At 37.7% G+C, this 24,380-nt stretch overlaps 1 protein-coding gene across 3 annotated transcripts in view; it reads left to right on the top strand.

Moving 5' to 3' along the window:
* Nucleotides 1–24,380, top strand: part of TENM1 (teneurin transmembrane protein 1) — a 552,583-nt gene that overhangs the window by 184,382 nt on the left and 343,821 nt on the right. For all 3 annotated transcript variants that reach the window (XM_029930000.1, XM_029929999.1, XM_029929998.1), the window contains exon 4: nt 22,221–22,461. In XM_029930000.1, the coding sequence (XP_029785860.1) occupies nt 22,221–22,461 (241 nt within the window). The remainder of the gene's footprint in view (nt 1–22,220; nt 22,462–24,380) is intronic.

Raw genomic sequence — 24,380 nt, 5'->3', positions numbered from 1 at the left:
GAAGTCGGAGGCCCAACCGACTGAGCCACCCAGGCGCCCCTACCATATATTTTTTGAAAATATTCTGTAACATAGACATACACAGCAGAGCACTCAAACAGATGGTGTCCTAATACATTTATGTATTAGAATATCTGCCAATTAAGTATTGCCTTCCACTACAATCATAGTATAATTTTATGTGCTATGAAGGGCAAATTGATGCTCATACTTCTCCAGCTGTGGTTCCTCTGTTTTATCTGTTGAGGAAGCTAGTGATGTGTTTTCAGAACAACAATTTTAAAAAAGCCTCTCAAAGGAGTGATAAACACATTGGGACTTCAAACTCTATTAGCTGAAACAGTGAGGAGAAAAACCTATAAGAATATAAATGAAACTTTTATGGCACCGTATCACAAAAGAGTAAAATGACCCATCTATCAATAAAAAAATTCCCTATCTTTTAACTTTTTTTCTTAATACAGTGATGACTAAAATATGGAGGGGAAGTTCTAACATGTAGGCTGTATCTCTAAACCATCATCTCAGCCTGTGGGAAAATACAAATGCCTTGGTCCATATCATGCACATAATCAGATAAAATGATGTCGGCAATTTGATTAAGTGTTGCCTTGAACAGACTGAATCAGCCAGCTCTTTTGCTAATGTATGGATCACAAATAATAAATATAAAGATAATTTTCTACTCCTAAGTTAATATTTTAATTTTCAGACATTTATTGAAAAAATGAAACCTTCAGTGTGAAAAAGAGTAGAGATAGATAGATACATAATACAGACATACAATTCTTATGACCTCATTTGAATTTCTTTACATATGTTTTGCATTTGTCAATGTCCATTCAAACTGAAAAATGTATATCACATATTTAGCAAAGAATTGGGGGCCTATTATTTCCTAGATATTGTGTTGGGCCCCATGGATTCAAAGATGAGTAAGTTATTGACTTCACTCTGAAGCACCTCACTGCCTAGGTGAAGACACTCACACAGAGATTTAATTATAATGTGAGATCTCTGAGACATAAGTGTAATAAATTATGTGAGAACACAGAAGAGGGAAAGGATGAAGCCATTGCAGAGGACGTAACACTGCCTAGAACACTCGAGTTCATCCTTTAAGACCCAGCTTTACTGGGGAAGGTAGGAGGCAATGCATCTAAGTGAAGGAAGTGTGCACAATAGCTTAGAGACGTGGACATGCATGGACTGTGTGAAGCAGTGGGACAGCAGATAAAGATGCCACCATTTATGTGCCCTACTGACAGTTTCGTACTATGTTTTATTGACAACGAACAGCCACAGCATTAATTGTAATTAAGAGAACAGTTGTGGATTCATTCATTCTGATTGTTTATTGATAATATATAAATTAAATAAGTTGTTAAAAAATTCCAGCGGTATCAGATAATTTTTTTTTGAGAAGAATCAAGTGTTTGACTTTCAAGGTGTGATTTATAGCCCATATTTTCTATATTCCCCTGAATATATTTAAGTCAGATAAATATTTTTTCTAAGATGATTTCTTTATAAAGCATGATTAGCATATTTTCCCCATAAAAGCAGGAATACAACCAGTATTGTGCCTATATAGAAACTAAGTTTTTAAGTATAATATTCAAGTAGAGCTCTTAAGAGAAGTCAGACAATAAAATTACCCTACATAATGAATAACTAATTCAAAGGTTGTCAGTAAATATGTTTTTATTATCCACAATTATTCTAATATTAAAACCAATAACATGGACATTTGGTCATTAGAAATTACTTTTGAGCAACTTAATAATTTAGTAGGCAACGTGGCATATATAGATCAATGATCATTTTTTTCACCATTTCACACAGTTAGAAATATATTTTACATCATAATAGGCAAAACTGAAATAAAAGTTTCATGAAATAATTCTTGCCTTTACTAAATAAATTCTTAACGTCACTAAAACATGAAATCATAGTGCTGATGCTTGTCAAAGTCAGTTTTACAACCCATCAATTGGTTATAGCCAGAAGTTTGGAAAAGCATTGTTATACATAGAGTAGTTGAAAGACTTGGGTTCTTTTTCTAGTTTCTCTTCACCACTTAGTATCTCTGTGACCTTGGTTATGTCTGTTTACTTCTCCATTTTTTGATATACCAAGCAGGTGTGATGCCTTCCGTGTCGATCTCACAAAGTCCTGTTGTAAGGAGCAAATGAGATATTTCAAAGTGCTTTGCAAGCCATAAAACACTATGTAGATGTAAGGAAGTGATATCCATAAAATGAAACTATACTTCATTGTTATGTATTTCATGTGACTTCGGTGAACCTTTTAATCCTTCAAACTCATTCCTAAAAAATAATTTCCTTGAGGGTATCTAATCATATCAGATATATCTGAAAATAAGGTTGACAAAGTGTTTCCCATTCTGAATAAGAGACAGCAGTGACACTAGTTCAAGTACAGTTTACATTTTTGGCCTCTCAGAAGAGAACCTGATACAGATCACCACCTTTTAAACTGAGAAGGTGCTTGTTAAAATAATGGGAGGAACGCATGGCTTCATATTGTGTAATTTGCTTATATGACACATCTTTTATGATACATGGTGCCGCTGCTGAAGTTAGCCTTTGGCAAAGATCTGTCATAAACACGTTTGCAGAGCTCTAATAGGAAGAAATCTATAATAGTGAAGAGGGAGACAGGCAAGCCATTCATTTGAAAAAGCAATGTTTAGTAAAATATTATTATGAACTGCCTGTGTTCAGTTTTTGCCTCGCTAAAAATGACCTGAAATTCAATATGATTTTATGATCAGTTGTCCAGTTTACTCTATTTTTCCAGCAAGCAAGCGTTTATTGAGCACTGACTGTGTACCACACTGCAGGGGCTATGGGAGTCATGAAAAAGAAGCAGCTCTGGGTATGGTCTTTCAAAGAATTAATGCTCTGTTAAAGAAGATAAAATAGGAATTTAGATACACAGTACAATGTTAAGCCATTTGGGTTTTGTGAAACAGGTTTACTCAGACTAGCTCCAGTGATAAGGAGTTACTGTAACCGTGCATATCCAAAGATTGGAAAGGAATCTGGCTCTGGAAACCTCAGCAGTACAAATCTGTGAATCTTCAGATTCCATTATTTCATTATTCATATGACACAGTGACCGGCTTCATATCGGCTATATTTTGTGACCTGCTGGTTCCCTTCCTGCTACCAACTAGCTTAATGTGTCTTAGGAGGTGCCGAGAGCATAAGAGGAATATAGTTCTGTAGGAGGTCAGAAGAGAAAAATACTGCTTCTTTATTTAGATTTCAAGGAATGCTCAATGAAAGGAATAGTATTGGTATTGGACCTCAGAAAAGCAGTGGGAAGTAGACAGTACAGGATGAAAGGACATTCAGAGTGTAAAGTCAAGTATGAAGATAAAGTTTTAGTGATGGAAAGCACCAGTTATGTCTTTTGAATGGCAAACATTACAATTTGGCTGGAGAAAATGAAATATAGAAAGTAGATGGGGGCAGGGGTGCCTAGATGGCTCAGGGGGTTAAGTGTTCTAGTTTGGCTCAGGTCATGATCTCATGGTTCATGAGTTCAAGCCCCACATCAGGCTCTCTGTTGTCAATGCTGAGCTTGCTTGGAATCATCTGTCCCCCTTTCTCTCTGCCCCTGCCCTGCACCCTCTCTCTCTCTCTCAAAAATAAATAAAAAAAGAAAGGGGATGGGGGCAAAATCATGCCCTTTTCACCTCCTAAATATGTCATTTTAAACTTCTGAATTGAATTCTAATGTAAGCAACACATAGGTACTTATTAAATATATTATAATAATATATAATGGTATGTACCACAGAATGTTATATAATAGTTACTAATATTATATATATACATTATATGTGTATAATTAATTTTCTAATTTAAGAAAGAGTTCAAACAAAGCATACTTCAAAAATATCTTCCAGTGGCCTTTCCCTTGGTTTATTTTGCAAAAACTGGAATGCATTTGTCACCCCATTAACAAGGTTTTCTAGTGATGCATGGCACTAGGCATTGTGTGGATTGAGAGAATAAGAAATTTACCATTTAGTTGAGGGAGAAGTCAATGAAACACAAACACAGACATAAAGGTATCAGAGACAGGTGCTCATGTAGCAGTGTCACCACGTGGCTGCATAATCTGTAGCCACTGCATATAAGCACTATAACCCAAGTCCCTCATTAGCTTTCTTGCCCTCTTATCTTTTCTCAGGTCCCTTACTCTTTGGTCTGCCCTACAGCAGCATAATGAGACAGCTAAATGGTTCTCAAATCTAAATATCTAGTCCTGGGTTTAAAGAGCACTCCCATAGTCATCTAACTATGTTCATTTCCCATTTCTCTCTAACTGTGTTCTCCACTCTAGGATGACAGACTTACTTGCAATTAGACAGTAGTGTCTTTTGAGGATCTCAGAGTCTCAATAGAAGGCAGAAGAACAAAGAATCATTGATAAAATTTGATTACCTTTGATAAAGTAACATGAATAAGGGCTTAAAACATAAATTCTTTGATAAATGTTTGGTCAAAGCTTAACCAAACTCTGCAAATAACAGTTATGTGTTAAATAGTCAAGATATGCCACCGAAAGTCTTTTTTTTCTTACTAATTCTCCAGGAAATAGAGGCTAACTAATCCAAAGTGACATAATTACAGTAAGATTCAACAAAACCTCAGTCTGATCCAAGATAAAAAGATATCTTCTTGCTTCTTTTGAAAGCCCTCCAGAAAGAGAAGGCCACATCCAAGAATGTTCCAAGCTAATTCCAAGTGCAAGAGGCATCTCTTTCATAGAGATACCTAATTCAACTACTGCCATAGCAGTGACCATCTTGTAAAGCACACAAACAAATGGCTCTAGGAAGACATGTCTTCACATGAAACCTAGAATATTTGTGGAATGATTATTTGTAGATTAATTATGTGACAGTTAGTAGTGGCCCCTCTACTGAGAATGGCAGCCAGGCTTCTAGAGAGACAAAGAACTCCATGTCTCATTATTTTCTCCAACTGACTCCAAGATTTCTGAAGGTATGTGTGTGTGTGTTTGCATGATAATGAAATTAAGCTTTTTTATGCAACCTAAAGATTTAGCATGTAATTTTGTTTTATTGAACTTCTTTCCAGAATCTTGGATTAAGAATATTTATAAGGTGGGAAAACATGATGCTGCTAGTTCAGTATAAAATATTATAATAGAGTCATGGTGGAAAATAATTTGCTAATATAAGAAAATATTTATAAAAATTAATGGACTTGGCACCTGAAAAATGTGACAAAAACTAGGGTCATGTAGTACATTTTAATTATCTACATGTCTGTCCCCCATGCCCTGGCCCCCAGTCCACCCCAGTGTGAGCTTTTGAGAACAGTGACACTCACTTTCCCCATTATTCTCAGGTACCAAACATACCTAAAACTTAATAAATAGGCTAGGGACGCCTGGGTGGCTCAGTCGGTTGAGCGTCTGAATCTTAATTTCTGTTCAGGTCATGATCCCAGAGTTGGGAGATCAAGCCCTGTGTCCAACTCTGTACTGACTATGGAGTCTGCTTGAGATTCTCTCTCACTCTCTCTCGCGCTCTCTCTCTTTCTCTCTCTCGCTCTCTCCCCCTCTCCCTTTTCTCTGCTCTCTTCCTCTCCCCCTCTCCTCCACTTCTGCACTAACATTCTCTCTAAAAATAAGTAGTCTGGGGCGCCTGGGTGGCTCAGTCGCTTAAGCATCCGACTTTGGCTCAGGTCATGATCTTGCGGTTCCTGGGTTCAAGCCCTCCTAGGGCTCTGTGATGACAGCTCAGAGGCTGGAGCCCACTTCAGATTCTGTGTCTCCCTCTCTCTGTGACCTTCCCTCCACTCACAGTTTGTCTCTCTCTCTGTCAAAAATAAACACTAAAAAATCTTTTTAAAAAAGGAAATATAATTAAAAAAATAAAAATAAGTAGTCTATAAATGCTTGTTGAGAGAAATAACATAACCAGTTTGGTGTTGGGAGGGTATTAAATTAGCATTAGCATGTCTATTGTTTTCTGTTCCAGCTACTGTTCCAGTTGTTCATTTCTACCACTTGCCATTTCCACATATCATTCACTAAGCCACCAACAAACTGATCTCTTTTAATTGGGCCATTTCCCTTACCTGTGTATCATTCAACTTTTCCGTCAAACTTTATAGACTAGTCTATTCTCTCTCTCTTTTTTAAATGTTTATTTATTTATTTTGAGAGAAAGGGGGCGCATGTGCAAGAGAGAATAAGTGGGGGAGGGGCAGAGAGAGAGGAAGAAGAAAGAGAGAATTCCAAGCTGTCTCTGTCTGCCCAGAGCCTGATGCAGTGCTTGATCTCACAAAGTGTGAGATCACGACCTGATCTGAAACCAAGAGATGGAGGCTCAACTGACTGAGACACCCAGGCACCCATGTTCTCTCTTTTTTAAACTCTGATACTGTTAACTGTTTCTTGCTCATTCAGTTTGGTTACATGTGTGTGCTTACCTGACCCCCATGTCACTCGTATGACCTTCTTTGATGACCACCACTGTTTCTTGTGATTTCTCAGGTTAATACGTAGGTTAGGGGAAGGGGAAAGAGGGTTGAATGACATGCTGATGTCTGCACTATTTCCTGTGAGGTTAGTCAGGAAGAAGAATGCACATAAATGTATTATTTTCTCCTCATAGTCCACACTACAGTTTATTTTTAGAAAAACATAATGCTGGCCATTTGGTATAAAGGTGGGAAGTGATGATGCCATGAAGTAAAGGCATCCTCATCACAAGCACTACCCCTACTTGACCATGTGACTAAAACTAGGGTCATGTAATACATTTTAATTATATACATGTCTGTCTCCCATGCCCTGGCCCCCAGTCCACCCCAGTGTGTCTTCCCCCAAATTCATATATTGAAGCCCTAACCCCCAGTGTGATAGCATTTGGAGATGGGTTTTTGGGAGACTATTAGGTTTAGATGAGATCAGGAGGACAGAACTGTCTTGATGGGATGAATGCCCTATGAGAAGAGACACAGAGAACTTGCTCCTGCACTTTCTCCCCGTCTGTGAGGAGGACACAGTGTGAGGGCAGACAGGTGCAAGTGAGGAAGAATGCCTTCCCCCAAAATGGACAATGCCGTCGCCTTCAAGGGGGCTTCTAACCTCCAGAACTGTGAGAAAACCAATTTTTTGTTGCTTAAGCTGCTCAGTCTGTGGAATTTTTTATGGCCGCCTGATCTGATAAAGTCAGTTGGCTATTTATCATTTTATTACCTCCAGATTTTGGGAGTAGTAAATATATTTTTCTTGTTTTATCATCATTTGATAAAGCCCAAGATTTCCAAATGCAGTCACTTTTCTCTTTTCAATATATAAATTAATGAATAGGCTGTATATATATTTACAGAATTCAGTACATTAAAACTATTTTTACCCATTAAAGCATAAATGACCAAGAACATCACAATTCTTTTGCTACCAGCAAGCTTCACCATGATAATCATGTCATCATCTATTATAATTTGTCCATGCTCTTCATAATGCTTGACTTTGGCCACACTGTGATATCACTAACCCCCATTATCACACTATCAATCACCATATGACTGATGTAAAATAAAGATTCAATTTGTGAATGATTGGCATGAATTGTGGGAAAAGAACATATAATAAAAAATTGGGCATTGTAACCATTTTTAAGTGTATGGTAGAATATTGTGAACTATATACACATTGTTGTGCAAGAGATCTCTAGAAAATTTTCAGCTTGCAAAACCAAAACTCTATTGTCTTTGAACAACACCTCCCCAGTTTCCCCTCCCTGGACCCCTGGAAACCACCATTCGCCTACTAAGAGACTGATTATATATCTCATATAAATAGAACTATACGGTATTTTTTGTGACTGCCTTATTTCATGTATAATACCCTCAGGATTCATCCATGTTGTAACATATGATAAGATTTTATTTATTAAGGCTGAATAATGTTCTGTAGTATATAAATACCACATTTCCTTTTCAATTTATCCATCAATGGACATTGACATTCCTTCCACCTTTGGCTACTATGAATAATGCTTCCATGAACATGGATGTGCCAATATATCTTCAAGGTCTATATATCTTTCATTTATTTTAGATATATATCCACAAGTGGGTCATGATCCCAGGGTCATGGGATTGAGCCCTGCATTGGGCTCCATACTGAGCCTGCTTGGGATTCTCTCTCTCCCTCTCTTTACCCTTCATTCATTCATACATTCATTTATTCTCTCTCTCTCTCTCAATAAATAAATGGCCAAACTTCTGTTGTAATGTTAAAACCAACAGGGGTTTGTTTTTGTTTGTTTTTACATTTTCAGTTTTTTCAAAAGGAGGGGCTATATAGATTGCATTAGAATGTTTATGTTATGAAGAATATAGTAATATAGTAATATAATGCAAAAATATTATAGTAATACAGTAATATAATACAAAAATTCATAAAATATAAAATAACATTTTATTCACTTAAAAAACAGATCTAATACCTGTAGAGTTTTTTCTATTTTTAGATTTTGGCATATCCATGAAGTATTACAGATTTGTGTAATAGAGCTGACCATTAGAGCTGTTTCACTGAGTGACATTCGCAGTGGCTACTTGGCTTACCATAACCTTAGTCATCCTCAGCATTATCCATTGTCTTAACACTAACATGTGTTTAGAGAAGGAAAACTTTTAGCCATGACTCATAGTTTCAGGAAATTCATTTTATGTTAATAGCATTTATTTGAAACCATTTGATATTCTCTGTGAGTGGATAGATGGTCATCCTGAATGCAAATTGATTAAAAGGAGAATTTATTTTGTAGCCATACTATTTCATTTAAGTAAATATGGTTAGGTTTTAATGTGCAGATTGAAAAACAGGTAAATAAGTCACTTAGTTGTCTTTTTAAAGAAAGCCCATTAAGCAATCTCTTCTGATATTTTTCAGGATCAACTTGGGATAAAATCATAATACCAACTAAGTTAAAGATTTTAATAAGGATCACATAAATTATATAAGTACTACTTAAATGAGGATATCAGCTACTGAGAATTAAAAGGAAGCATTTAATGATGCATGCATGAGCATATTGAATTGGGTTTACAAATAAAGTAACCCATTACATGGATTTCATTATAAGTTGTTACATAGCTAATTCAGTCACAACGATTTATCTTCCTTGTTTGCAATAAATATAACTGGCAAGTGTGAGAGAAGCCCTATTGGTGTGGTTTGCTTTGAATCCCAGGAGAGACAGCTAGCTGAGTGACAGCAAACTTAGTTCAATGTAATAGCACCTTGGACTAGGCCCTTCACTTCTCCATCTCTAAAATGGGCACAGCATATGACCTTAAAACAATACATTTTCTTCAGAAATGAAGAAAATATTCATGTCCTCAGAATATTTTAAAAATCCTTTCTTAATAGTTTTTAAAAATAGTCCAATTTTATAACATACTAATTATGTGAGCAAGAAAATGCAATAAAATTGTATAGAGGGCAAAGAATAATAACACTAAGAAACAGTAAATGAAGCTGCTAATATCTTCACAGTAAGTGTATGTAGTTTTTTTGTTTTCATGGCACCAATACAATTGATTAAAACTCTTCTATAGCAGTTATTTCTTTTGGATTATAAAAAGTCCCTAGTCCGATATGGTGTGTTTTAATGACAGATTCCTAGCCACAGTCTCTATGACAGCAAGATAATGTGTAAGTGATTTCAGTCAGAAGGCTGGAAGAGGTCTTAACATCTGAGTAGCCATACCTTTCGCCATCTTGAGCTGCTCTTCCTAAAGAGGACGTGTTTTTCCTTTCTTCTTACTTCACAGTACATATCTTAACTAGCAATAGAAAAAGAACTACAGCAGTTCCCACCTTATCTGCAGTTTTGATTTCTGCAGTTTCAGCCACCCCTGTCAGTCATGGCCCAGAAGCAGATGATCTTCTTCTGACATATTGTCAGGAGGTCAATAGTAGTCTAATGCTACGTCACACGCCTCTGCCATTCACCTCACTTCATCTCATCACATAGGCATTTTATCATCTCATATCATCACACAATGAAGGGTGAATACACTACAATAAGGTATTTTGAGAGAGACTACATTCACATAATTTTCATTATAATATATTGTTATAATTGTTCTATTTTGCTGTTATTATTAATTTCTTACTATGTCTAATTTATAAACTAACCTTTATCATAAGTATGTATGTTTAGGAAAACCATATACGTACACACACACACACACACACACACACACACACACACACACACATAGGTTCAGTACTATGCATGGTTTCAGGCATCCACTGGGGGTCTTGGAATGTATTCACTTTGAGTGAGGGGGGAATAGTGTACTAGCTGCAGCAACACTGAATTCTTCACAAGAAAGCTGTCTTCTAATCTAAATTTGTGATAACAGCTACAATACTAATTATATTTGTAACTGAGTTTGTAACATCTATCAGGTGATATGCTAAGTACTTAGCATACAACCCTGATCTGATGTCCATGTTCTTTACAACACTGTAGAGTATCAATATGCAATGCTTTCATAAATATATTTGGATATAGTGTAAGGCAAGACATCTACCACAAATTAGGTTGGTACATGGTCACATAATTGATCAAATACCATTAGCTTATAATGTGGATGTTGATCCTGGTGCTAGCATGACAAAGTTGCTGTGTGTTTATTTACTAAGAAAGCTTATACTATGTACACCATACGTCTAAGTAGCAGATGTAGTTTGTTCAGAGATACTTTGGTATATACTATTTTAAAATGTCTCTGAATATTCCTGACACTTTATCCAGTGATCTACAGCTACTTCCCTTGTGGGGTTTTACATACTTTGAGGGAATTTTTGAAAGGTGGTTTTGCTTGCAGCTTTGCCCAGTGAATAAAGCATCAGATAATATTTGTGAAGGTCTTTGAGAGATGCAGATGAAAGGTGCTTCCTAAATACAAAGCACTAATGTTGTATTCATGAAAATGGTTTTTCTTCATATCCTTTGCTCTAATGTTAAAGTCCCAAGGTGTTACTGCAATAAGTACTTTAGAAATGCATGTATACCCCCAAATCATTTAGTATAGGGGGAAATGCAAGTGAATGCACTCAGAGCACTTAAATAAAAATCATGAAATAGAGTCTGTTATCTGAAGTAAAAGGGACTGAGAGCATAATAAGAAAGCTAATCAATAGAGAGTGTTTGGTGTGGGTTGGAGGAACAGGAAAGGAGTCAACTATTCTTATATTGACTCATACTTCAATAATAGCTTCTTAGAACTGTTTTGAAGAAAGTAAAAAATGTGTGAAAATTGTGAAATGTTTTTTAACTGTAATGGAGAAGTTTTAAATAATCAAATATGCTAGAATCAGATAAGTTTTCTTAGGTTACTTACTAGATGGTACCTACATTTTATAGATTTTGCTGGGTTCAGTAACTGATCATTCATTTAATACTGTTTCTTAGTGGCTACTATGTGCCAGGCACTCTAGTAAGAGCTTTATACACATGACTTCATTTCATTCTCACAAAACATTAAGAGATATTTGTCATTACCCCTATTTTACAGATAAAGAAGCAGAGACTTGAAAAGCTTTCACTGCTCAATATCAAACTGAGGGCAAATAGTACAGCTACAACTTAAACCCAGAATGATTTGATCCTAATGTCTATGACTTAACCACTGTGTCATTTGGAAATGTCACAATGTACTTGCTAATTTAAACAAGTCGTATAGAGATGAGTTCCTCTAAAGTAGATTAGTAGTTGAGAAAATACTTGTCATGTTATTAAATGTAAACAAATGAAACCAAAATACTCTCCTCTCTGTCTTCTGCTTCTGAATACAATATGTTCCATAACAGATTAGGCTTAATTCCTTCTCTATTTGGCTTCTCCTCATTTCTTTAAAAAGTTATAAGCAGTAATAACATATCTCTATGCCTTGACCTGCAGCTGACTTTTGATGATTGCTACTAGAAAGCCCTGTAGGGAGGCTATGGCCAGACTTGCCCATGGAAATCTTGTAAGTGAGAGTATATGGGAAACCCTAAGCCCTGCATTGTGTGTACAGATAGAGGAAAATTGCCCTAGTGCTGCCATAGCAAGAATTTGGAGAGTGGGGAGCTGAACAGTAAGCCTGCCTGATATGATTTCCTGAGTAATAGAATTATGCTTTACATACGCTGTTTCCAAATGCTAACCAAAGACAACAACGCCACAGTACTATGTTCTTTTACTCTGTTAGAAATCTCACTCTGTGTAGGCTACGTTGACTACCAAGTTAAGGCTTGCCTTTGTGAAGTACAAGGAATGCAAAGTGGAGCCATGTACAGATGCCTGCCTTGTAATTTTATTTGTCTCCTTGCAGTGCTTACTTGCAGTTGGTGAGTAAACCAAAGGGAAAGCAAACTTAAATCAAGTCCATGTTGCTGTCACACCCATCTGTGAACCCAGATCATACTCTTCAATCGGATGTGGTGTAGACCTCTAGTATTAATACACTGGAAGGAGCTCCCGTGCACTCTCATTCACTGACTTCAAACACCCTAAGAGGTGTCTTTCTATACTGCTTCACATAAGCAATATGGGTTTGATCCTCTCTCTTTTTCAGGAGCTCTTCTGTCATATATAAAATGTTTCCTCTGAGAATCATTTGAAAAAAGTTATTGAAATGACCTTAATGTTGCTTAAAGTACTTTGTTAAATGAAAGAGTTATCAGTCACTACCTATGACGTACTTTAATTTCTAGGATTACCATTTATACTTATTAGTACAGTCTCATGTATTCATGGTTTCTTCAACGTAAGTTCTCACTTTTTCTCCTGCTTGGTTCTGGCTGACTTTCTTCCCCTTGAGACAAGGCTTATTATTATTATTATTTTTTAGTTTTCCTAAGGCATCTGTACATTAAATCTCAGTGGGATGGGGGTGGGGAAGAACTTGTCTGAATTCACCAAGTATTCAGTTTATTCTAACATTATGTTAGTAGATTCCACTAATTTTCCCAGTTTGATGGGCATTTCACTTGATCCACTAGCAGACACATCTATATCAATATATCAGTTTATTTCCTAATTGAGCTGCCTTCTCATGACTTCATTAGCCATCTTCCAGTTAATGAAGTCTCCAGTGCAATCTATATGTAATTTGAGGCTACATGCGAAAAGACATCATTACAAAAGAATTTGTCAGATAACTTTTTTGTATTCTGGGTGATGTTCATCCAGAATCTTGCATTTTGTTTGGGGAACCATAAAGACCTAGTTAAATTGGAGGGAGTCCAGGGAGATAAGCAGTAATGTAATTGAGGGAATGAATCAGATTTTGAAGGAAAAATAAAATGAGTTAAATATGCATAGCTTAGCATAAGCAAAGTTTACAAGGCAGGCTTGGCAATATGTCTTAAAGCTGGCACCTCTCCCAACAAATACCTCTATTTGGCATCTCACTAAAATAACATGTTGAAAAACAGGAAAATGGAAATTTTTAATAATGAGGGAATTAATAATGAACATTCAGACAGAAAACTTCAGCTATAAGCCATCACCACACAATGCCAAAGCAACTGGTAGGAATGGGAAGAACTCAATCAAGTAAGATATTTGGCGTCACAAAACATGATTTCACACCGTAGTTGTCATGATTGCTTTTGTAATAACAAACAACTTAATCAAATTCAAACAAAAATTTTGTATTTCTTCAAATTAATTAATTAACTTGTATTGACTAAAATTATGGGCAAACTGTCTGAGAGATATAAAGATGATTCAGACCTACATCCTGACATAAGACAAGGAGATGCATAGCTTGATTACAAGATGGGAAGTAAAACGTACTCTGTCCTTCCTACCCAACTATCACTTACCCATTCATACCTCTTCGGAGACTCCCTCAGTGACCCAAAGAGCAGGCAGAAAGGTTGATGGCAGCCAATAGTGTTCTACCATCAGCCATCAAAATCACAAGTCTCAATTTTGGGGGCCACAACATGTTTGAGTAACCCGCACATGTGTAAAAGACTCCTGTGAGAATACCAAGAGTTGTGTTCCCAATCCTCCCCCACCACTGTCCCACTTTCTTTTTTGGTATGGACATACTAATTTTACAAACAAGTGGATATAATGATTAAAATGGTTTATGGAATCAGAATTGTACCTGTTGCTAGCACCAGCTGAACCCCACCCCTTTCTCTCCCATCCAGGAAAGGAAATCCAAATGAAAGTCAGCAAGAGTGACATTGTCCGAGGTGTCACCTTGACTCCACTCTCATCTAACATTTTTAAAATATATTATTTGTGAATTTCAGTCCTCTATTGTAGTAATGAGTGATGGCAAACATTGATATGTTTGGATCCTGTAGCTGAGAACTGCTGAACTCAAGCAAAATGTGGGTGAAATTTGAAAATTGTCTTGCCTTACGAATACTGCAGTAACAGTGCTGTCTCTCCCCATTGGCCCATGTGTGGCCTATGTACCTGTTCAGTCCCCAAGTGCAGAAGCTAGAACTCCTCTCCACCACTCCACTGGGTGTCCATGGGTTCCCACGGGTTCCCTTTGTTCCTAAAGTTGTGCTGGGGGAGAGAAGCTATAAAGTATGGGGGAACTTTCTCACCAAATAGCCAGACATTATTGGTTAGATGATGGTGTTAATAATTCATACTTTTTCTTCAGTCTTTATTTGAAATACAGTTTGGGGTGGAGGGGCTAAAACCTTCCCTGCCTTCCCTAGTTCTCCATGCTTTGTTTTTATCCTGTAGGATTTTTTTTTGTTTTTTACTTTTTGCTTTTTAGTACTCTTAATATAGCTTGCCCTCATTATTTAACATATGGTAGCATGAAAAATATTTTTCTTTGAGCTTTAGACACAGTCATAATGTTTTCTTGATTTGTGCTCTGAACATTCAGAGTTCCATTTTCATAAATAACATTAGAATGATTTTCATCCATTGTTTTTTGAACAAATACAGGGTGACCATTTGTAATAGTCTAATAATAAAAAAGCTCTGAAAATGAAAACTTTGTAAAATTCCAGAATATCTGTTATTAGCTAACTTATTAAATGATGCACTGTCAATTAATTCATAACCCTCCATTACCTACTTGCAAATAAATAATGAACTTGAGGTTTGAAAATAATTGAAATACCTACATATGACTTTAGTTTGAGGATAAAGTAAATATGAACTTTTAAGGATCATTACTTTTTTATATTTTCTTTTTGATATACTTCACTGCCTAATAATGGAAGCCACAGCGTCATTGTCAGCATAAGATAAAACAGGGCAATTATCTATTTCTTGCTTCCTGGTACATAATGGATAATAGAGTTTCCTTCAAGAGCACAATGAAAAAGACTTTGGCTAACCCCTAATTTTAATTGCTAATTAATACCATATATTAATATTTAGAACTTGGCATTTGAAATTCCAAATCATACTATACTATAAAGTAGAGCTTCTACTATAAAGTAGACCATTCTACTTGGAAAAATGAGTGTTGACTTCACTTTTCTTTTCTAACATTGCCAGACAAACTCTGAACATATAAACAGAGATGTAGCCATCCTGTATTTTCACAACCAAGACACTTCGGTAGTTTGAACATTTACTTCAATAATTTAAGCCAAACAACATTTAGCCACAGACGTTCCTTTTTTTTTCTTGATTGTAAAGTCCTAGTTTGTTAGACTTAATCCATGTCATAGAGTGTATTGAGTTAACAAAGCAGCCACTTATTGGCTGGCATATTGACTATTATTTATTAGTAAGTTTGGCTAATTGCACTATGAAAAGCCAACAGTGCACAGCACAATTGGATCCCCTCTATAACAGATAGGGAGAAATGGTTTGGGGGAGGGCTGCCTTGTGGGTATTCGACGCAATATTATGCTTGTAGAACACAGAGCACAGGAAAAGAGATTAATGAGACCTGGAAAACAGGAACTTTAAACTTTCCGGAGGTAGACCAGCACATCCTTTGAAGATAAGCATAAGTTTATGGAGACACTGAAGAGAAAATGCGAGTTTCAGTGCAAACAGGTCACAGGATTATAAGTGCTTCAGTGTCGACCTTTATTTCCAGTGGTTGTAACAGAGATCCATGTAACTGACAAAAATTCATGGAGCATACTCTCTTACTTGCTGTCTTGGGAAGAGAACCATTCAAAGTTTTCAAAGGGTATACTTGACAATAATGCAGTAACCTAGAACGAAATTGAAACCTTGTAAACTGGAAAACATTACTTACTGTTGGCTTTCCCCCAGATCGTCTGTGACTCTTCTTCAGTCATGTGCTTTAATTGCCAATTCTCTTCTCTGTTTCTCTCTCCTTCTACCTCTTTCTCTTGTTGTCCATGTTTCGCCCATACACATGCCCATACATACACACAGATATCTATTACACATTAGCTATTTAATATACTTTATTTTTGTTCTCAATCTAATGGTTTATCTGACTAATGAATCTGCTTGTGTTAAAGACTATTGGTACATTAATATTAAGTGGTAAGGTATACTTGTTGACTCAATTTTCTTCTGAAAACCAATTTTCTTACCTCCATATTCTTTGAGCCTCTAATAATAATTATACGGTTGAGAACAGAAATGTCCACAGCCAGGTACACTTAAGACTAATTTGGTGATTGCTGAGCATCGAGGTAATAGATATTAGCCATAACATGTGAATTTATAAACCGCCTCCTCCCAGATTGTGAAAGTGCCTCGTGGCAAGTAAAGTAATAGAAAGTAGTAATATACATTTACAATTAGTAGTAATAGTTAATATTAATAATAAACCTCTCCTCTTTCTTTTAAACCATTTTCTTTTTATCCTCTCTTCTGCCTAGGAGGGAGAACAGCTCAGAAAAGCAACCCAAGGAACCAAGGGCTTCTAATTGGCCTCGAGAGACTTAATATAAGTAGTTATAGGAATAACCCCTGGTGCCCTGATGTTCTGTGCTCATGTAGATTACCAGGGCCTTCCTAAGCATTAATTAATATTACATTCTAAGAGTTCAGAGAGGTGGTTATATACTAATACAGGCCCATAATCCTTCAAATCCTTCACCAAAAATCTTTGGGATACTTTTGTTCCAAAATTTTGAATTTTTTCAATTTTACACAGATAATGCCATGCATACATTGGATATTATGTAACACCCAGATGGGATGAGGGCCAGCACTCTTCAATAAAACTTATCAATATTTTATTGGCTAAAAGTATGAAAATTCTCTAAATGAAATAAAGTCCATAAACATCTTCATATCTGTTTACATCAGGCTTTGCTACCAAATAAATTAGGGGGGGAAACTTGGTTTTCAGGAATTTTTCAATTCCAGAGTCACAGACAACGTATCATCCATCCATCTTCTGTTTGGCCAATGAAGTAATGAAACACAGACTTAAGGCCAGGAAGTGCAACATGTTTTCTGACTCCCTGTGACCTTTTTCTACACCTCTGAGAATATATGTGCTCCTTTTAGCCACATACACTGCATAGTATCTTTGGGGTGGGAGGAAATTTTCCTAATATTGGTACAGAAAAGTTTGATCAGTTAAGTACACAGATCTGGGGAAAACTAAGCATGTGTCTACTCTGGTCACGTTTTTTCAGAAAAAAAATGATCTATTTGGCATTACTGCATTAATGACAGTATTTATTTTTAACACTTAACAAAATTATTTTCCATGTACAGTCAATTCTGCTACAGCACTTGTTTTGAAAACATTAATTTGTTCACAGGCTACTGGTATCTTTGAGAACAATTTGAACATAAGACAAATTTCATGCCTGCATATGTGCAATTCCATCTGTTAGAAATACTTGGGAAAGGCAGAGAACTGCATCCGGCAGAATGAACCATGTAGGAATACACAGGACGCACGCATCCACCAGCTCTCTTCGTCCCCCACGGTGTTAGGAGCCTTGCCCACCCACATCTAAGAGTAGATCTTTCTGTGGGACTCAGACAACCCTCCTTCCATCACTCCACAGCAACTCCTAAGTTGCATCCCATCGGACATCCACTTTCACAAATGGACTTCAGGTCTCGTGCCCCAAACTCCTCTTTCCCATGAGCCCTCTTCCAATGTGTGATCTGGTGTGGAGTGCCTTGAATGTTAGAAATGTAATCATTGCCTTATAGCTGAATTGACTGTGTTGATGAAACATAGAGGGCCAAACATCCTAATGAACTCTTTGATAAGCCCCCACACAGTGATTCTGAGTAGAGATATTCTAATTTCCAGCGAGGAGTTTCTCGAACTAAGAAAGAAAAAGCAGCACATGACCACTTTCTTTTCCCATGTATATTTTGCAGATAAGGGCAATGTCATTTCTGAAAGCTTATACTTCTGTTAACAGTTCTGCCACGCCTAAAATGCCTTAGATACACAGTTTGGAGGAATTTTCCTCCGCAAGAGATTTTCTTACCAAGTTATTTTAGGACCTCAAACCTGAAACTGGATCCTGCCCAAGTATATTATGTGAATTAGACCTTTCTATCTGAAATCTTAATTTACTTTCGGAAAGCGGAAGAAGTGTGTCTGGATATTCACATTTGCATAATCACTACACCCCTCCCCTCCTTTGTGTCTCTCTCTTGGGCACAGAAATGTATGGTTGTCAAATACATCTGGAAGTGAGTGCATGTGACTTTTCACCCCTTGGAACCGGTGTTCTAGAGTTCCTGACACTGAACCCTAATGTATTTTTCATTAGTGTTTAATGTTCGGAAATCCCATTTCATGGAGCCCAAGGATTAAATTACCTCATTTGGGAGAGAACAAGTGCATTCCCCATCTTTTTCCTGAGGTGAAAAAAAGAATGAAGCTGAGATCATTTGCATTTCATAAGGGCTTAAGGTCTGGATGTATTCCACCCAATGCAATAATCCAATATTGTGAAAGCTTTTAAAGACAGTATTAACAACCTCTGCATATTTAAAATGTGGGAAAAAATACACAATAAAATAGATCTAAACCAACACACATACACACATATAATTGAAATAACTGTATAAGGTAGTTCTACCTGCAACAGAAATGGTATAATATGTTCTAAAAATATCATGATTGTACTTTTCAATGAAGTAGAATTTTTTATCATTTTTCATAATAAGGAAGTTGAACAGAGTTTGAGGAAATCCAGCAAGCAATAAATCCAGATGAGAATGGGTGATTCTTTTGAACAGCTGTAGTGAATAGAGACTTTCCGTCTTTTGAACAACCTTACTGAGACAAACATTTACTAATTAAGCTATCAGATATCACATGTCCTTTGGTGGTATTCTGGGCCCAACACCTAAAATTGATTCCTTTTCTTCTTCTGACTCTGGACTCCCACCCTGTTTCCCTTCCTTGCATCATTAAGTTCATGAATTTAGATGGCAAATCTGTGGAGTGTCTCTGCTGCCCTTTCCATGTCTTGGAGGGGCATGCTTTTAAGTCCCCTCTTGGGGGTGGGGCATCCATGTCCTTCCTCATGGCCGTGGGAGTGGTTCCACTGAGACCTCCAAGGGGGAAACTTATTGTCCAGTGAAGTATCAGATATATACCCAGTGTCCACGTCAAAATGAAAGAGCCCAGGGGACACTGAAGGTGATTCTCTACGTCCCAAAGGGAAGCGAAGTAAAAGTTTTTAGGTATCTTACTCTGTACCTAGCACTGTGCTCATGTGACATGCAACAAAAGTAGACGATAATCTTGTTCCAAGAAATATGCAGTCTATTTTGGTAGATAAGACAAAAACATGGGAAAACGAGGGACTACTATAATACTGCAAACTCAGGGCCCAAGCTCTGATAAGAATAGTAAATGTTAAAGTCAAGGGAGAGAGTCATGCTTATTTTCTGAAATAGCATATGGAAAGAGTACTGGGCCAGGAATCATCAGACATAGGCAGGCAAATTCATGCAAGTTGAGTGACTTTGAACAAGTCACTTCCGCTTTCTGAGCCTTGGGTTCCTCATCTGTAAGGTGGGTACGGGAGGAGGGAGAGCTGAACTAGGTGATCCCTGTGGTCATTTTCAGTCTGAAAGTTTCATCCTTCTACTACATTCAATAAACAAGCAGTCACTGACACACTTTGTCCAAGCACATTTGACATGAATTAAATTTAATCACTAGGAGGAAGGATTCTTATCTCCACTTTACAAATGAGAAGTTAATGTTTCTAAATGGCAGAGGCAGAATTCAAACCCAGGTTTGCCACACTCCCAGATCCTGTACTCTTTGCCCTATGCTCTGCTGTAAACCATTACAACAAACTGCCTTCCCTTCCATGCTGAAGGAGATAGACTCTAAGAAGGGAAGCACACATATAATCAAATAGCCACAATGTAAAGCGGTGTGTCGCAAGTGGAAAAATCCGGAAGATATGGAGGAGTCTGTGTCTCTAAATCTTAAGGAGCTGAACAGAGCTCGTATCATAGATATCCACAGGATAGGGCGTGGAGCAATGGCCAGGGAGTCAGAGATGGGGGTTCTAGTTTGGGCCATGCCAAGGGCCCCTGGACAAGCAGTTCTCTAGACATCAATTTTCTCATCTGCAAAATGAAAGGGTTTCCAAGGTCTTATGGGTTCTAGCATTTAGTGCTTCTTTGAGTCTCAAAGATGGAAAGCATGCCTCTAGTTATGGTTGTGAGTATGAGCCCAGAGGTTTAAAAAAATTAATGAGATGTTAAGTGCTTGTGATGATATTTTTAGTGGATATGGGATTTGGGCTGGACCTGGAATAATGGGGTTGATTTCAAAAATTCATGAAGCATTTTACTTCCTTTTAAATATACAAGCGTAGCTGACTATCTAAAGGAATATTTTGTATAAAATGAATGATCACTATTCCCCTCCCTATCTATCTTTTGTACATGTCCCTTTGTCATACAGCAAGGATATTTAAAGGGAGAGCCATCTATAGTAGAAAACACAGCCAAGAATTTGTCATGCTCTTGGGGCACCAGTATCATTTTAAAATACGAAAACCACGCCAGTGTCTTCAAACTTCAAGTTTGAAGTAGAAGGATGGAAAGAAGTTATTTTTCTCCCTGTGATCAGCCACTGCAAAGTGAGTCTCAGCACAAACCAGCTGAGCCCTTTGCTAGGCATGGAAAGCCTCTGGCATTTTTCTGCTTTTCAACTCTCAGTCATTTGGGAGGTGGGACAAAGCCATGCTGTCTACAAAGTTTATCCAGAACGTGCTGGTGTTACAAGAGATCATTTGACATCTATTATGTTTCTCCTGTGGAAGAGAGGTGGCTATCAGCTACAATAGTGATTCCTTTTCAAAGGGGTTTAATTGGGGCATTTCTCATGGGCCAAATCCTAACACACTGTCTATACATGTGCCTGCCAGGAAAACAGTGGAAAAATACCAAACAATAGCAACAACAGAAGTCTGAGGACCGCTGTCCCAGGCAGCCCCCGCTACAAACAGGCAGGGAAAAAAATGGTTTCCCTTCTGCCTAAGCTGCTGCTAATATGGCAGAACTCCTAGAAAGGTGTGGCAGGTGGGGGAGGGGGCAGACTGAGCTTTGCGCGGCCGTGGAAATCTATATAATAACCTGAACAAACTCCTTTTACCCTGCCTTTTCCAAGCAGCACTGTTTCTTAGTTGGGGGCTGGCAAAGACATGCATTTCACGCAGTTGAGCTACACACTCCAAAGCTGTTTGAAGCACGGATTTGCTCCTGTGTAGGCAGGCTAGCATCCTTTCCCGAGGTAAGCCAGGAGGTGGCCTTATACTTTTATTTGAAGTGTCGGATGATTTTTTCTTGCAACAAATTTGTGCCTTTCACAAAGTGAGACTTTTGCAACTGATGGAAATCGGCTCACTTCTGTTCTGTAACTTAGTGTCTTGTTGATGATTTATTTGTTCGGTAGCAGAAACTATGACAAATTGTGTGAGGCAGCCTCATTTACTTTTTAGCTGCTATAGCCCTGAAGAATTTACATGCAAATGCAACTGTGAATGTTTCACATTTCAGAACCGTGCTGCACGTGTTTTTGTAAGTTAAGCGACATTTTTACAGATAGACTGAACTTAAAACTCTGCCCCCACCCTACAGGTTATATTATTCTGAAATCTTAAGTCTGACAAGCTGTGTTTCCCTGACTGCCAAGTGGGAGAGTAAGTCTCTATTTTGTGTTCTTCTCTTTTCTCTTCTTTAGACATGCAGAGCAGCCCACACAACCAGTTCACCTTCAGACCCCTCCCGCCGCCCCCGCCACCTCCGCATGCGTGCACCTGTGCCAGGAAACCACCCCCTGCAGCCGACTCTCTTCAGAGGAGATCAATGACTACCCGAAGCCAGCCCAGCCCAGCTGCTCCAGCTCCCCCAACCAGTACACAGGATTCTGTTCATCTGCATAACAGCTGGGTCTTGAATAGCAACATACCATTGGAGACCAGGTACTTGAGCTATTATTGATCCCAGTAACTTAAATATTGGCAGAGGATGATTCCACTGAGTGCAAAAACTCCTGTCACCATAGACATCTGCAGCGACACACAGATGCACGCAGGGATACACACCCAGGGGCATGGGCAAAAGGCAGAGCCCTCTGTAAGCAGAGACAGGCACACAGGCACACTATCTGGATTCGGGCACACTCACAGACACGGACCAGAGCAGGATCACGTGGAAAGATGAAACCACAGATGCATAAACACCCCACAGGCAGCCACCCACAAAAACCTACCAAACAAAGCAATTATCTAAACCAAACATCGCATCCTCAAAGTAAAGGGCAATTGTCCCTCATTGCAAGAAATTGCAACATTACAGGAAAATACAAACACAGTTGGAGGAATGGTGATACTTTGGATTTTACTGTAAGATTATTTTGAAAAGCAAGTTGACTTCACAGTTTTTTAAAAAGGATTTTTAAACAAGGAATCTTAAAACAACCTTTTAAAAAAGGACCTTCATAAACTGGAGGTCTGTGTGTCCTTTTAAAAACTTGATCCTGCCTTTAGCGTGTGAAGTTTGGTCTTTTGACCAAAAAGTTTGCCTCTGTTTTTCTGGCACTTCATATATTTAGGTTTTCAGATTCATTCCTCAAATCTTTGTCATGGGATTAAAGGTCTACTCCTCCCCCATTGTAGATAATAGACGTTAGCACTAGATGAAATAAAATGAGAAATTATTCATCTTAAATAAAAAAAATCAATTTTCTATTAATGTAGAAAAACATGACATAATAAAATATATTATTTTGTTCATCTTTTAAGTTCAAGGACTGCCCCTTGCCTTCTATACACCTTATTTAGATCTACTACTGAAGCTTTTTCTAGGCACATTTGTATGTAAACAATGGGTATAATATATGACTTGATAAGCAATGTGTGGTGTCAACTCTGATCAATTTCTATCCCAATATCTGGGAATTAGAATGGAAAAGGGAGGACTAATAAACCCACATTATAAGACTGCTTATTTTTTTCTTAGCATATTAAGTTATATGCCAGCCATGGAATCAGTGAATATGTCATCACCAACAAACTGAGAGCTTTATGGCTCAAATCCAGGAAATTCTATATCATCCATCACTACTAGATTAAATAGATTCATAAACTGATATTTCTGTTATCTCCCAAGAGGAAATATAGCACTCAGCTCTGATGGTGAAGATAACCCAATTAGAACTGTATTCGTGACAGTGTTTGTATATTGTGCTTTTTTTTAATTTTGGGGTTTTTTTACATTTATTTATTTTTGAGAGACAGAGAGAGACCGAGCGTGAACAGGGGAGGGACAGAGAGAGAAAAAGACACAGAATCCAAAGCAGGCTCCAGGCTCTGAGCTAGTGGTCAGCACAGAGCCTGACACGGGGCTCGAACCCACGAGCCGTGAGATCATGACCTGAGCTGAAGTTGGACGTTCAACCAACTGAGCCACCCAGGCGTCCCTTGTGTTTTTCTTTTAAATAGTTTATTATCAAGTTGGTTTCCATATAACATCCAGTGCTCTTCCCTGCAAGTGCCCCTCTCCATGACCTTTACCCTCCTTCCCCTACCCCCGTCCCTCTTCAGTCCTCAGTTTGTTCTCAGCATTCAGAAGTCATTATTTTAATTGAAAGAGGGTTGTGAATGAACTGAGAAAAGCAGAGAACAACGGATATCTTCAAGAGGTTTTTTTTTTTTTTTGCTAATGATGGTGATTTACTCACTCTTCTTTAAAAATGTACTCATTCTTTTAATTCCTTTGCAGGGCTTACTGATAGAGAGTTAAGGAAGCAGTGGGTAATCTGGCTATCTAGCAATCATGACAAGCAAAACACACTTTCTTCCCTCTAAGAAGCCAAATAACAGGAAATCTGGAAGGAGGG

The sequence above is a fragment of the Suricata suricatta genome, chromosome X (genome assembly GCF_006229205.1).
Source record: "Suricata suricatta isolate VVHF042 chromosome X, meerkat_22Aug2017_6uvM2_HiC, whole genome shotgun sequence".
NCBI lineage: Eukaryota > Metazoa > Chordata > Mammalia > Carnivora > Herpestidae > Suricata > Suricata suricatta.
The sequence above is the reverse complement of the archived record's forward strand: the minus strand, read 5'-3'. Positions and strand labels throughout refer to the sequence as shown.